General features: G+C 35.4%; 2 protein-coding genes across 2 annotated transcripts; one reads left to right on the top strand and one right to left on the bottom strand.

The window, feature by feature from the left end:
• Positions 1–290: 290 nt before the first annotated feature.
• LOC109122625 (repetitive proline-rich cell wall protein 2) lies at positions 291–1,557 on the top strand. The gene has a single exon (XM_019219902.2). The coding sequence runs from the start codon at positions 310–312 to the stop codon at positions 1,297–1,299; it is 990 nt and encodes a 329-aa protein (XP_019075447.1). The 5' UTR covers positions 291–309; the 3' UTR covers positions 1,300–1,557.
• Positions 1,558–12,166: 10,609 nt separating this feature from the next.
• LOC100251179 (uncharacterized) lies at positions 12,167–14,572 on the bottom strand. Its single transcript, XM_010651769.3, is given in 3 exon segments — positions 12,167–12,365; positions 12,367–13,314; positions 13,316–14,572. Coding segments are annotated over 3 exon segments (1,875 nt in total). The 5' UTR covers positions 14,144–14,572; the 3' UTR covers positions 12,167–12,266.
• Between the last annotated feature and the right edge of the window lie 688 nt (positions 14,573–15,260).

Here is a 15,260-nt window from a genome sequence, read left to right as displayed (position 1 = left end):
CTCTCTTGATAAAAGATAATATGATTGACGGATAATATCTCATTTAAGAATTAAACAACTACATAATTGTGATTAGTTGATAGAATGGGGCAGGAGGAAAACAAAAGAAAAGAGGGAAAAAGCAAGGCGACTGTAGAGAAAGCAAAAGGCCAAAAAAGTGGATGTCGAAGTTTTCAACACTGTAGGACCCAAATCGACCACATGACACATGGGTCATAATGACACGTGTCATTTCATTATTGGGTACGATCCGCTATAAAAGGCTAGCCAATTCTCCTAGTTTTGCACCATCTGAGCCCAAACCCAAAGATGTCTCCTACATACTTGCTAGTAGTGTTGCTTGGCCTGGTGGTTCTCACCGCCCCCTCACTAGCTGATTACCCTACGCATCCCCCATTCGAGAAGCCACCACCAGAGCATAAGCCTCCGGTGGAGAAGCCACCTCCTGAACACAAGCCTCCTGTGGAGAAGCCACCACCAGAGCATAAGCCTCCGGTGGAGAAGCCACCTCCTGAACACAAGCCTCCGGTGGAGAAGCCACCACCAGAGCATAAGCCTCCGGTGGAGAAGCCACCTCCTGAACACAAGCCTCCGGTGGAGAAGCCACCACCAGAGCATAAGCCTCCGGTGGAGAAGCCACCACCAGAGCACAAGCCTCCGGTGGAGAAGCCACCTCCTGAACACAAGCCTCCGGTGGAGAAGCCACCTCCTGAACACAAGCCTCCGGTGGAGAAGCCACCACCAGAGCATAAGCCTCCGGTGGAGAAGCCACCACCAGAGCATAAGCCTCCGGTAGAGAAGCCACCTCCTGAACACAAGCCTCCGGTGGAGAAGCCACCACCATTGCATAAGCCTCCGGTGGAGAAGCCACCACCAGAGCATAAGCCTCCGGTGGAGAAGCCACCACCAGAGCATAAGCCTCCGGTGGAGAAGCCACCTCCTGAACACAAGCCTCCGGTGGAGAAGCCACCTCCTGAACACAAGCCTCCGGTGGAGAAGCCACCTCCTGAACACAAGCCTCCAGTGGAGAAGCCACCTCCTGAACACAAAGAGAAGCCACTTCCGGAACACAAGCCACCAACCCCAGTTGGCAAACCACCTAAGGGAGAGAAGCCACCACATTGTGGTCACAACCCTGGTCACCCTCCTGCTGAGAATGCTGAAGACTCATACAAGCCACCTCGGAAGATTAAGCCTCCTTCAACTCCAGCAGAGAAGCAACCAGGTCCTGGAAAGAAGCTGCCAACTCCTCCGCACAAGCCACCCCACAAACCTCCCACTCCCACCCATCCCAACTGAGTGACTTTGATCAGTATGAGTAGGATGTAAAATAAGAGCTGCTATGTACCCGTAATTTCCTTTCTTGTGACTCATATGCAGTGTTCTATATTTACTGACCTGTCACTTCTATGTCCTATTCCGGAATTTTGACGTAAGTTGCTCATAGTAAGTGTTTGCCCCTTGCTTATAGCTGATGAGCATTGAGACATACGTACGCTGTTAATGCTATTTATGTCGATAATATTTTGTGCTATCTACATTTAGCTTTCTTGAATATATCCAGTAATATCAATCACAACTGATTTTCCATGGAGAGGTAGGTTTCTGAACAGCAAAATTGTGCCAACAAGTCCCATTGAGAAAAAAGAGAATGAAAATATAACTACAAGTATTCATAATCATGAATGCACCTTTATCCCCTCCAATGATGAAACTATCAAGCATTTGCATCCAAAAATAGAACAAGTATTGAGTTAGTGCTGTCTTAATCGCATTAAACAAATGTTTGCTTGATATTTAAACAGCAATTTATAATGAGACTAAAGGCAGAATTTGACTTTAAGTATGAAGACTTGTCCTTGATTGAAGTGGCTGGGCCCCACTAATATAGCCTAGTGATTGACTGTTCCAACCTTCACAAAGTGGCATGTATGGCTGCAGACCACCTGATATGAATTCTCCAGTCCACTTAAAAGCATCGATATGTACAGTCTCTTTTCTTCTTCACAATGACAGAAACAGCTTTCCTGGAGTAACAGGGAAGTGGGAAGTGGGAATTGGAAGACATGTTAGAGCCTTAGAGGATAAATTGCAACAGAAGGACCAGTAATAGTTGTGTTATGTGGACACAATCTTCTCAAATTTCAACCATTGAAATCAGCAAAGAAAACAATCTATTTTAGATCCCTGTTGAATTCCCAGAAAACTGAACATTTGCCAAGCCTTCCCTCTTATAGATACACTCACTGCAGACAGGCACCATCTATCACATGAGTACTTCCAGAATTTAGATTGAAGTTCACCTGGTTATATATCAAGTTTAGTTGCAGATAGCATGAACCACAAGCACATGGTTGCTGATAATGTGACACAAACATGGTCCGAATTTAACATGACTGTCATCTGAACTAGTGCTAGTAATCCATTATCACGATAAGGTTACTTTAAAGCCGGGAGAAAATTATAATGGTCAAATGCAAATGATATTGACTGTGCCCCACCTTAGCGTCACTGCTTACGCCACCCTCTGGCAGTGAATGAGATGAAGACACACTACTCTCCTAGTAAAGTAAAGCCACCGACACCAGATATTAAGCCACCATCTTATGTCCACCACGTGGATACACTCCTGAGCGTGAGAGTGGCACGTGCACCTCACAATTTGGGAAACGAGCCAACCTTAGATCAGGAAAAGCACTATGAGGCAGTAGAATCTTTGTGGTTAAGTCCTCATTTTTTCCCAAAATGAGAAGAAATGTGGATCAGATTTCATCCACGATTCAGTCTCTTGAAGCTATTGTTTTTGTTCAAATGGCTTTGTCCCTTGACATTAGTGGTAAAGCTCAGGGCAGGTTTGGCAACTGGCTCCAAACCAATATCACTAAAGGTCTGTTACCATTTTCTCAAATTTGAACCAGTTCATCTGGGAATGGACCTGAATAGTAGAAACCAGAGTTGACGTGATCCTTGAGTTCTCTGAGATAGAGCCAAATTAAATCAAGCCAAGATTAACATGGATCATTTGGTTCGTACCACCACAAGTTAGCAGCCTAACATTGCTAAAACAATAGAATCTACTCAGTTGAAGGTAATTGTGGATTTCCCTATCTTTGATTCCGGAAAATGTGAGGAAAACATAAGGAAAATAAAATAAAGAGAAAAACTAAATATATATATATATATATATATAAATAAATAAATAAATCATTTTTATATAATACTTAAAACTCATTTCATTTATATTATATCTTTAATATAAAAATTAAATAATTTTAAAATATATAAATTATTAATTAATTTTAATTATATTTGATTTTTTATGATATTTTTCATAATACAATCAAATATAAGAATATTTTTCTTAATATTTATTTTCATTTTCTTAATATTTATGAGAACTAAACATTATCTAAATGAATAAGGTTAATGTCATGCAAAAAAACTTATCACAAATTATTGAAAGTGATTTTGGTGCACTAAGGTCATACTCTTCTTTTGAGCATGCACGTGAAAATTAATTAGCAGGACAGGGAATATAATTTTAGTCAAACCTATCAGTAGACCGCAAAGAAAAAAACAAGTTGCCAAGAAAGAAATTTCTAATACTTCACACATACATGAAGCACTTCACAGTAGATTTTGAAGGTATAATTGTTTGTGTATCTAGCAGTCAAGGATAAGGTCATTATCTTAGGTGGGAAATTTAGAAACGCCAGTGTCTACTTATCCAATTAATTTAACTGCAAAACAAGCTTTATAAGAAGATATTTCATGTCCCATATACCCACTTGCATGTGCTCTATGTCGGTTGTCCTCCACCGAGATATAATACAGTAGCTTAAGGTGGATGAAATCCCACTTAGAGATTAAACAAGTCTATGATTCTGTTTAGGTAAGAAAATCATGCAAAAGAAATTAAAAAGAGACAACATGGCTACAGAGAAAAGGAAAAGGCCAAAAGTTGTTATCACATTTCAATGGTCCATACCTGCCCTTTCACTTTAGCATTTAAAAACCGGACTTAGGTGTCGCATTGTCAAATTGTCCGAGTTTTCAAATTCAAGAAGGGAGAATTATGAACATGTGGTGGCCTAATTTGTACGGAATTTGGACAAACAATGCATTATAAAAAAAGAAAAAAAAAAAGTTATCTCGATGTTGCTCTCCAAGTATACAATTCTCATGGATTTCATCAACATGCTTTCCAAAAAGGCAAAGCACCATATTTTCTTTAGCTAAAAGTTTCAAACTTTTAAAATTTAGATGTCCATATCTGTGGTGCCACGACTGAATACCATTAAAACAATGAGGCATTTTATATATGCGTAATACAACTAAGAATTGAATGAAAATTTTTCATTCAGAGGGATGCTCCCTAGCCCATCAAGCCTTTAGGATATTGCTAGACAATATATATAGAGCAACTAAGTAAAAGAGAGTGAAAAAAAAGGTGCAAACAACGATGTGATATGGTTTGGCGCAACCCCACCTAATTCGATAGCCTTAAGCTCATTCTAAATCTTGAGAAAATCTACTAGCAAATGTTTCAACTTGTACACCTAGTTTGAGATACATATCAATGAATCTTTACAATATTTACAAGTCAATTTCACTCACTTGAAAACACTCGCTCTCTAAGTTACAATAAAAATAATACAACAATGAGTACAAGAGCTAACTTTGATGAAATACAAAAAAAAAAAAAAAAATGCTAGGTTCTCATGGTACAATTAAGGGTGATGTATAAGTTTTAGAACAAATGTAGAAAAGGTGTAATAAAAACTTTCAAAGGATGATAGGATTGTTATTCAAGAATTAGAAGATTTATAAATGAAATGCATTATATTTAACTATATAAGTGGTTTTTGTACAAAATAGTCATTATAAACATATTTTTGGCCTATTGATTTACTACCTAGTTGATTAGATGACTAGCTATTAGGATTGCATATGATGTTGCAAAGTTAATTGATCAACTAGTCAATCAATGAGTAATTGATTGACTACATACTTAGTCAATTGTCATTTTCAAATCCTTTTATTTATGCACATCTCCAAGTAGGATCAAGAGACCATCCAAGGTAGAGAGCTAGAAAATATAAATTTTTGTGTGCTTTTTGGCTCTGTCCAAGCTTTGACTAAATATAAAATTGTCTTTCAATATTGATGCTTTTAAAAGATACTTAGAAAAAGTTTGAATTTGATCATTTTAACCATTGAAATGGATTTCATCTAATTTTGTACTTTTGCGATCACTTATTAAAATGTTAGTTGGAAGAAAAGAAAAAGAGGCTTTGAAGTAAGACAAGGTTTTGATAGGTCAAGTTTCTTAAAATAATGCATTGAACTAACTTAATTGCACCTTAATTTAGCTTTACATTAATTCCTAGAGACTATATTGCTTGAAATGATGTCATATCTTCATATTTGAATTTCGAAAGATATTTACATTTTACAACCTGCTAAACATGCGTTTAAAACAAAGGATTAAACAATAATGATTTTTTATTATCATAAAAGTAAGTTTTAAGAAAACCTAGGGTAACACAATGTGAATTCTTTGATATGAGCCAAAAATTTTGATTTTCCTTCATTGTTGGCTCTCCGTCTCATTTAATAAAAAGCTAGTTCTAGTTATATATCCATTTCTATATTTTTCCTCTCTATCTTCATATGATCTACATAGGTTGACATTGCATGTTGGTAGATGTCATATTTCTTTGCAATTGGATGCCAACTCTCCATCCCAAAATTGACATAATCTCCACTAGATGGCTGCCACATGCTTGACACATCATCCAACAAGAGAGTGCCACATGTTCTAGCCGTACCATTTTCATTCCAAAAAGGAACCTACAAGTTACTACCTATGCCCAGAAAAGCCAAGAAAAAAAGTTCACTTTCAGCCTTGACAAGCTACAGCCAGTAGTCGAACCTTGCTCCAAGTTTCATTCCTCTTTTCTACCTTGCGGAATTTGTGTGAAGATGGCTCTATATAAAGGAGGGAAGACTGATTAAAGATGTATGTAGAAATATGGAGTGGAGTAGAAGTAGTGTAGAAATGTAGGAATAAAGAGGAAGAATGTAGTCTTCCTCTAATGTTGTTGTAATTCTTCGTAAAAGTATCAATTTTCATTTTGGTTTCAAGAGTTTCTGTTTCTCAATTTCACCTTCACATTCTGAATCTAAGTAATGAGGAAGGCATGGTTGCTATATTTCTGCATAACAACACGTCATTTTTCTCCATTTTTTTTAGACCAGGTCTAGGCTTGTTGGGGGTGAGGAATATACCCTCTTGGTGTCACCATGTTACCTCATTGCTTGAAAATGTCACTAATTAATGGGCAAGTAATGGTGTGGTGAGGTGCCTATCTCATAACCTGATCTAGGTTAGCTAAGGTAGTAAAGAGAGAACTAAGGGTATAAGTGTAACCGTGAGTGTGGCATCAGTCCAAGACATGGGTCACACTACATGCATGAAGTCCTTATCATGTACTGCAAGACATTAACTCCCATTTTCTTTCTTTCAATGTAATTTCAGTATGTTTTGCTTGATTTCTCAAATTTTAGCTCTGCCACCTTCAAGAATAAAAACGAAAATACCAAAACAATTCCCTTTTGCACCTTTCTTGAACTAGTTTTCAATCACTTTCTTGGAATTGGACCATCTAAATACTCATCACGTACTACAAATTTAATGTCCATACACTCAGGACTTGACATATCAACTAGAACACAATTTTGAGTTGCAAGTAATAAGCAAATTCAACATATCAGCCAATGAGTCATTTGATTGAAGATGATCTTATGTATGTTAAGAATAATTATTCTTTTACCATCTTAATAGATTTGATAAAATCTAGTTAATCCAACCTAGGTTTACACCCAAGAAATTAAGGGAAGGGGAAAGAGAATTAGTGTTGGCTAATTATAACCAATTTTAACATTAATGAATGCAAATGACAATTCAAGTAATAATAAGAAAAAGCAAATAAATAAGAAATCAAGAAATGAGAATTCAAACTCAATTTGTATAATGGTTTGACAAAATTTTGGCCTACGTCCACTCTCCTCAAGGTTCAAACATAAGTTGAGAGTTCTGCTAATCTTCCAAGGCTTCAACCAAGTCTTAATTCCAAGGGACCTTTAACAACATTCAATCAAGAAATGTCTCACTTTTAATTTTTTTTTTCTTAAATTTACAATTTAAGGAAATGGGTTTTCCAAAATCTTAACAACAATTGAGGCTTAAGTAAGAAGTTTAGGATTGAAGTAGATGCATTAAGGAAATGTTAGTTTAGATTCAATTGCACTCACAACCAAAGCCAAAACTCTTTTTAAAATGATGACAACTAGTCTTGTAGGTCAATCGATCGAGCTTCTAGCTGCCACTGCCAAAAAGAGCATTTCAACTAGGGATGATAGTTTTGTAGGCTACTCAAGTAACCCTGACTAACCTGTCTCTATTAGGACAAGTATGAAATATAAAATTGGGTATATGATAAGTTTGAAAATATTTTAAAAACCTGAACCAATGTTTGGGACGGGTATGGATTTTGTCACAACTCACCCCACCCCGCTCTAAATATTATCTTATGAAATTATCCTTCAACTACTAGTAGAACACCAAAAAACTCCTATTATTTATAGGGATAATCATGCAACCATACACCACCAATAAAAAAATAAATTTTTAGAACTTTGCTTTTACTTCCCCTTATGTATACACTTCTCTCTTCACACTCGTACTAATTCCAATGGTTCCTTCTTTTTCTTTTTCTTTTCCTCTAATGCAACACCTAAAACACTATTTCTAGGATCAATACCACTTCTTCTTCCTCCTTTACACTAATTGAAAGACTTTGAAATCAATTCCATGTTGCTCTTGCTTTCACCTCAATGCCCAAAACTCCTATACCATGACATCAAACTAGTCATAGGCCACATTGTTCTTATTGACCACTCAATTGTACCCATCGTTGGCATCTTCAAGCTTCTCCAATCTCCCTACCCTAAATATGTGTAATGCAATCATCTAAAGCATCACCTCGAAGTCTTTGTTCCAGAGTACAACTCAAGAAGAACACAAAAGCCTTTGAAGTAGTAGATTTGATGAAGTCTTGGTTCAAAGATTGGCCTTGAAAGGGATCAAAATCTGTAACTAATGTTGACCCATGTTCCTATTTGGTTTTGTTCGTTCTATTCTCTTGTGAATTCTTTAGATGATTTTTTTTTTTTTTAGTATTTTGCATTAGTTTTCAATCATTTAAGTCATCTATAAGCTTAAAATTATTGATAGTTATGGTGTTAATTTGAACTTCCATACTATTTTTTCTTATTTGCTAGATTATTATAATCTCATTATTTTGCAACGAAAGAAGAATGCAATTAGGTGTGGTATCCACTCATTACCAATTAAGGTTAGGGCTTGAATCAATCATACCTGACCAAATTTGAGAAAATGTACATCTAAGACAAGGAGAGGATGAGGTTATTAGTCATTTCGTTAACAAAGATGGGAACAAATCAACTTGCCCCAACACAAGTTTGGAATAAGGATGGGAAATAACTGTGTAATTGGGATGGGAATGGGATATGAGTGTCCTGTCCCAAACCCACCCCATTGTCCCTATTTTCAACCCCCTTAGCCACCTTGATTGGTTGATTGGTGGCCATTGCCAATTGGTGGCCACAACCAAATGGAGCATTAATTTCAACCCCCTTAGCCCCCAATGCATTTTGAATTAGTCTTGGTTTATGAATTTATAATATTAAATTAGTCAATTTTCGAATTTTTGAATTATTTTTAAATACCATTAAACTCATTAAAAAAATCTAAATAGTAAATTTTTCTCAATTTGGAAGCAATATGCTTAGTAAGAAATTCGTGTGCACAAAAAAATAAATATATAAATAAATAAAAAATTATGGAGTTATTCCAAACCAATTTTGGTTCATTGATTTTTGGTATTTATTGTGTCTATTTTTGAGTTCCAAATTAATTTTTAAAATTACTATTCTCATAAAAATCCAATGTATTAAATCTCACTTGATTTAAAATTCATTTGTTTAGTAAAAAAATTTACAAAGTCATTTTATTCCAAATTTGATTTTTTGAATTTTAGCATTACTTGAATTGATTTTTGAGTTCCAAATTGTATTTTAAAATTTATTTGTTTAACAAATTTAACATATTAATTTTACTTGATTTGAAGACTGTTTTCCAACAAAAATAAATAAATCGGAAAAGTAAAATTATGTGTAGAGGGGAAATAATAGTATTTTTTAAAAACCTTTTGTTTATAAATTTGTGACATTGATTATGTATTTGAGTTTTAAATTATTTTTTTTTTTAAAATAACCATATCTCTTGCATGATTCAGAGTCTTCATAAAAAATTGTCCAAAAAAGAAAACACCAAAAAATTTTAATTATAAGTTATTTTAAAAATTAAGAAATTAATCCTACTCAAGCTTGATTTGATATTCCTTTGCCCATTGAGAAAAATTTTAAAATGTTAGAATAAATCCAGGAGAGTAGCTACACTTCGGATAGATCATATCTACTTATATGGGGATATTATTTCTTTTCTATGACTTTTTTTTCTCAAAATAAAAAATCTTTCAATTTCTATATGTTTTTCTCAAAAACAACTTTTACTTTTCTCTTTGTTTTAAAAGTTACCCAAAATTAACTTTTACTATGTGTGCTCCTTACTTTTATTTTAAACGAAGGTTTAGAGACCTAAGGACCATAACGATTGCAGTTCAAATAGTACAGAAATAGAAAATCTCGTAAGGTCAAACAATCCAATGTGTTAAAAGGGTAAAATTAATGTTGATGCCTTTTGAAACAGGTAGAGTTAATAAATCAATCAAACATCATATCATGGTACCTATCTAGCGTAAGACATAAAATTTCCTTGCTTATGATTATACATACATGTTAGGACCCCCAATCTTAGTGAACTAACAGCTGGGCAACAAAAACAGAAGCTGGCTTCTCCAAAGCCATGATTCTTTCCCTGGTTGCAAAAGTGACCAGCAACAACAGCTCAGGCAGCTGATGCAAACCATTCAAGAAACATGACAAAATAACCATCACCCTCAAGAAATCTGCAGGAGCACATCCATGGTGATAAAGTAGGCTATAATTAAACATTCCATTATATTAAACCACCGAAACAAGAAGAATCCAAAAGATCAAATGTTCAAGATCACATTCTGAAGCCTCAGGGAAAGAGAAAAATATGGAATACTATTCTCATTGATAATGATGGATATTTATATATAAATATATTTGAGTTCTACTATAATTCAAACTCTATTTCCTATTGTAATTTAAACTAATAGTAAACTTAATTCAAATTCTATATTCTATTCTAATTCAATATATAATATAGATAAATACTAATATGTAAATTAAGGATAATATTAACTTTTTCTAATATATCCCCACAAGATGGAGCTCCGATTGGAGATTTGATCTTGAGAGAAAGAAAATAGATTGCGATGTATTCGGCTTCCATGAAGGAAGCTCTCTTTGTTTCTATGGAGGACAATCTCTTTGTTATTGTGGGGGTCAATCTCCTTGTTTTTGTGGAGGGTAGTCTCCTTGGATTCAAGAGATAAGTGGATTCGACTTGATGGTTGAAAGATTAGGTAAGAGTAATGAAATCTTTCTAAGCCAAATTTCCAAAAAAAAAAAAAAAAAAACTTTGAGGGACTTGTAAAAGAAAGTTAGTTGAAGGAAGGGTAGGATTAGGAGCCTTATTTAGCATCAAACTAAATAATGTTTTTGAAGCTAATGTAGTAGATGATATAGGAGGTAAAGAAGAAGGTAGAGTATAAGGCAGATCTCAAGTAGAGGTAATAGAATATGAGCATGTTTGTTTTCCCAAAACATGCAAGAAAGCAATCAAATCTTTGAGGAAGCTTTTAAAGAAAGAGAGAGGTAGAGTTGAAGGTAATAAAGAGATATATATTAAATTAGGGGAACTAATATTGGTAAAAAGCAAAGGAGAATAAAAATTATGGTAGATTTGAACCAGGAAAATTTGGAGCTCTTGGTTGTAAAGAGATATTGAAATCAATATATTGCATTGGAGATAGTAAGGAAAGAGACATTGAAACTAGATATTGTATTGAAGACCATAGAAAATGAGGCATTGACAATACATAGGCATAACAAGGTCACTACCATTTGTGGTAAGGGTTGGGGGAGGCGGGGCCTAAACCCTGCACCCTAAATTTGCTCTAAGTTGAGACTAGGTTTAGGATTTGGAGGCTTTGATACCATATATATAGAGAAAGAAGAAGATAGAGAAAAATATGGTTTACTATTCTCATTGATAAAGATGGATATTTATATACAAATATATTTGAGTTATACTATAATTCAAACTTTATTTCCTATTGTAATTCAAACTAATAGTAAACTTGATTCAAATTCTATATTATATTATAATTCAAACTAATATATAATAACTAGATAAATACTAATATGTAAATTAACGATAATATTAACTTTCTCTAATACCTTGAACATTCGCAAATTCAGAACAGTAATCAATTCCCGGGATCATGATCCAATCAAGACAAGAACAAAACTAGATGGCACGTCTCATTCAATGAAAATAGGATACGGCTTAAAGAAGGCATTCATGTACGTAAGCATCATCTGATCGGTTTTACCAAGTCTCATGGATTATTAACTTTGTTTAGAATGTCTCCATTCCAAAATTTCTCAAGCTAGCATTAAACTTTTGACATTTTAAAAGACTACAATAAGATGTTGGAGTTAGAGATACAAACCTTACTGACCAAGTAATCGACTACTATCATTTCACAAATAAATATGCATCCATGTGACCATGTTTAAAGCGAATTTGCCAATTAGCTCAAACAAAACACACTGAGATACATATTTATGCTGTTCTCCACACAGGAATTTTCACATTATGTACAATTTCGAACTTGTAGTTGTACCCTGAAACCACATGACATCCAAATGCAAATAACCTCCTTTTTTATTTTTTATTTTTATCTTTTTTCTCTGTCCATAGAAGAACACAATTTCGCCTCCTTACTTCCTCAATCCAAGTCCCCAGCTGGGTCCGCCCAAGGGGAATTCCTAACAAAGACAAACAAAACTTGAAAAGAAGAAATAATTAAATTTCCAGAACTTTGATAACTCCATAGTTAATATTACATGTATTTCACATAGAAAAAAAAAAACATATTATTATTGATAAATCTCTTGATATCTTAATCAAATAGAACAAGTTTCTTGTAATCTTCACCAGAGATGGCTAATTCCATCACATCCTGAGGGGTCAGAATTCCACCTCCTTCCAAAAACAAGGTCTAACAGATTCTTCGAAAACCCGCTTACTAAGGCCACCCCGTTCTCTGTGGCCATCACTGGAGTCTCTGATGAGTTTCTAAGGTTCCAAAACACTATCTCCGGAACTTTTCCATATCCTTTGTCCTGGAATTTCCGCTGTATCACTTCATAATCTGTCTCCCACTTCTGAGATGCCTTCTGACTCTCATCAATTTCCTCCATATCATAGTCATATTCACAATAGTTATACCTCCCACAAGCTTCATCAAACTCCATATCAGTGAAAACGAAAACCCTCTTTATCATTTGATCTTCACTCAGATTTCCCTCCACTGCTACTTGTAAGATTCTGTCAAAAACTTTCTGAAAATCAGTGTTCGCACCCCATTCCATCATCCTCACAAATTCAGTCTTGGATACAAGGCTGTCTCCTTGGATCTTGTGAAGCTCAGGACTTGCACTGAAAGTAATTACATTACCTTTCCATGGATCTTCACTGAGCTCTGAAACTAACAGCCCCAGAGCCACACACACCTTCATTGGAGTTCCACTCATACTTCCTGATACGTCACATACCGCACTGCAATTTGTGAGCCTCCCATTCTTTGATAAATCTTCCACCATTCTCGCCCACTGAAGCTCTGCAACTTTCTCGCCATCCTCCTCATTCAATGAAGCTATAATCTCATGGGGAAGTAATGCACCAGCTGCAATCTTAGCCTTCCCAGTTTGCACTTTCTCAAGATACACACCAAACCGCTCTGTATCATGTTTTGAGAAGAGGCTCTTGTATGATTTCATGGCCACTGAAGCCACACGGTTGTAGGGAAGTGATCCCCACTGGTTCGAACACATGAAAACCTCTGGCAACTCCAGGGCCTTACGTAATGGAACAAGTACTTGTTTTCTCAACCTATCCCTGACTCTATTAACATAGTGAGCCTCCTCAATTCCTTGGTATTCTGGATATATATTCCTCGCGAGAATAAACCTTTCGAGCAATATTTTCACATATCAAGGTGGATTTATCATAAGAAGAATCAATTGTGGGACACCATTTGGATGCGAGACTAATCTTGTAAAGCTCACCGGAGTTTAAATACTGAATATCAGATTTCAGAAGTTCAGCAAATAAATCTGAAATCTGATCATGTAAGAACTGATAATTAGAATCAGTAGAATACTTGTGCAGGGCTCTTTTGGCAAGAGCAAGTTCTCTCTCCTTTCTCAGTACCCTAGCCTTTTCTTTATCCACAAATTCTTCCACCATATACTCCACATCCTTCTCTTCTACAGGAAATTCAACTCCAGGCCTATTTTCTCGCTTGAATATTGAGTTCCTTTTCCGGGAATTTTTCTTCCTTCCTTTTCGATCCAGCCAGTCTTTCTTTTCGATTCTTCGAATTTTAGGGCCCTCCAGAAGCCGGTAGAGAATCTCGAGAAAATCCTTGAAATAACCGAAGCTGGCCAACACCCTAGCATTGCAGGCTAGGGTTTTGGGATGGTGGTCGTGGAGCCAGAGAACCGCCGTGTAGAAACCCTCTTTGTCAGATTTTCCGGTGCCTCTCACCTCTCTCAAGTTGCATATCAGTTTTAACGTCGTCAGCGGATTGAATTCCCAAGCCAACTCAAACCGTCGGATCAGATCATCAGACGACGTATCGGGAACCACATGGAAGAAGAAGTCCAAGCACGGGTTCCCGGAAGACAAAAAGGTCGGAGACTTGTTTTCCGTTAAGCCCATCGGCGGTTTCCCGGGAAGATGAAGATTGTGGGCTTGGGAATCCAAACAATCCATAGCAATATCCCCACTGACAGAGCACTACGCCAGGGATTCCAGTGGCGGTTTTTCAGAAAGCTCCAGATTACTGGTGCGGACGATCAGGGAATCCGTTAGAATGACCCCATCTTCAAAGACAGTGCCGGCGGGAGAATTAGGATGGCGGAGAGCCGGCGGGCCAAGCAGCATAGCAGTACTAGCCATGGTGTGTGGAATGGCATAAGAATCTTCTCCTTCTGCTTCTTCTCCTTTTACAATATGGAAAGGTAGTGCCAAGTGGCTCCGCCTCTTAAGTGAGACGTGTAGAAGACCAAGTTATAATTTTATAATTAGAGAAAAGTTAGCGATAAATGTGTTTGCTTGACTTCCAAGTTATCTTCCCCTCATAGATAATCTTTTGGGCCACTGTAAAATCGATGTTTTCAAACCAGGGGTTTTATTTGGGCCCACAAATGGGTTTATCTCGGCCCAAAGCATTACTATTGTGGGACAATGCATGAGTAGTGAGCCACTCTAAATCTGATATCAAATCAAATTCCGATTATTTCTTCTATGTGAATTCTTGGCTTACAAGATAGATGGACGATTCAACTTAATTTTGTGTTTAGAATCCAGGAATCCAGGGGTGCGAATGAGAAACAAAAGCAATTATAAGTCTGAGTTTTAAAAAACATTTTTCTTTTTTAATTTTTTTTATTATTGTTATCTATTTCTAGATTTAAAAAATAAAATAAAATAGAGAATAATTTTTAGGCAATAAGTAAAAGTTCTTTTTACTGATTTTTAAAAATAATAAAAAAAAACACACACACTCTATTATTTCTCTTTTACATAAGATTTTTATTTTTTATTTTTTTCCCTAAACAAATTAACTCCAAATTAAACCACATTTAGTACATTGCATTTGTTAACAAATTTATTAATTTTTAAAAATAATTTAAAACTTAAATAATAAACTCATTAATACCATAAAATTATTAATATAATAAAATATTTTTTTTAATATGTAATAAATAGTATATTTTATGTTAAAAATATAATTTATAATTTTATTATAATATTACTATTTACGATTTATTAAAACCTATATATTTTTTAATCTAATTTTAATTACAAAATTATTTTTATTTTCAAT

This window comes from Vitis vinifera, chromosome 5 (assembly GCF_030704535.1).
Source record: "Vitis vinifera cultivar Pinot Noir 40024 chromosome 5, ASM3070453v1".
Taxonomy (NCBI): Eukaryota; Viridiplantae; Streptophyta; class Magnoliopsida; order Vitales; family Vitaceae; genus Vitis; species Vitis vinifera.
This window is presented reverse-complemented; position numbering and strand designations above follow the sequence as displayed.

Bases quoted from the DNA above. Each gene is read 5' to 3' on its own strand.
- LOC109122625 (XM_019219902.2), top strand. From the start codon at position 310: ATGTCTCCTACATACTTGCTAGTAGTGTTGCTTGGCCTGGTGGTTCTC.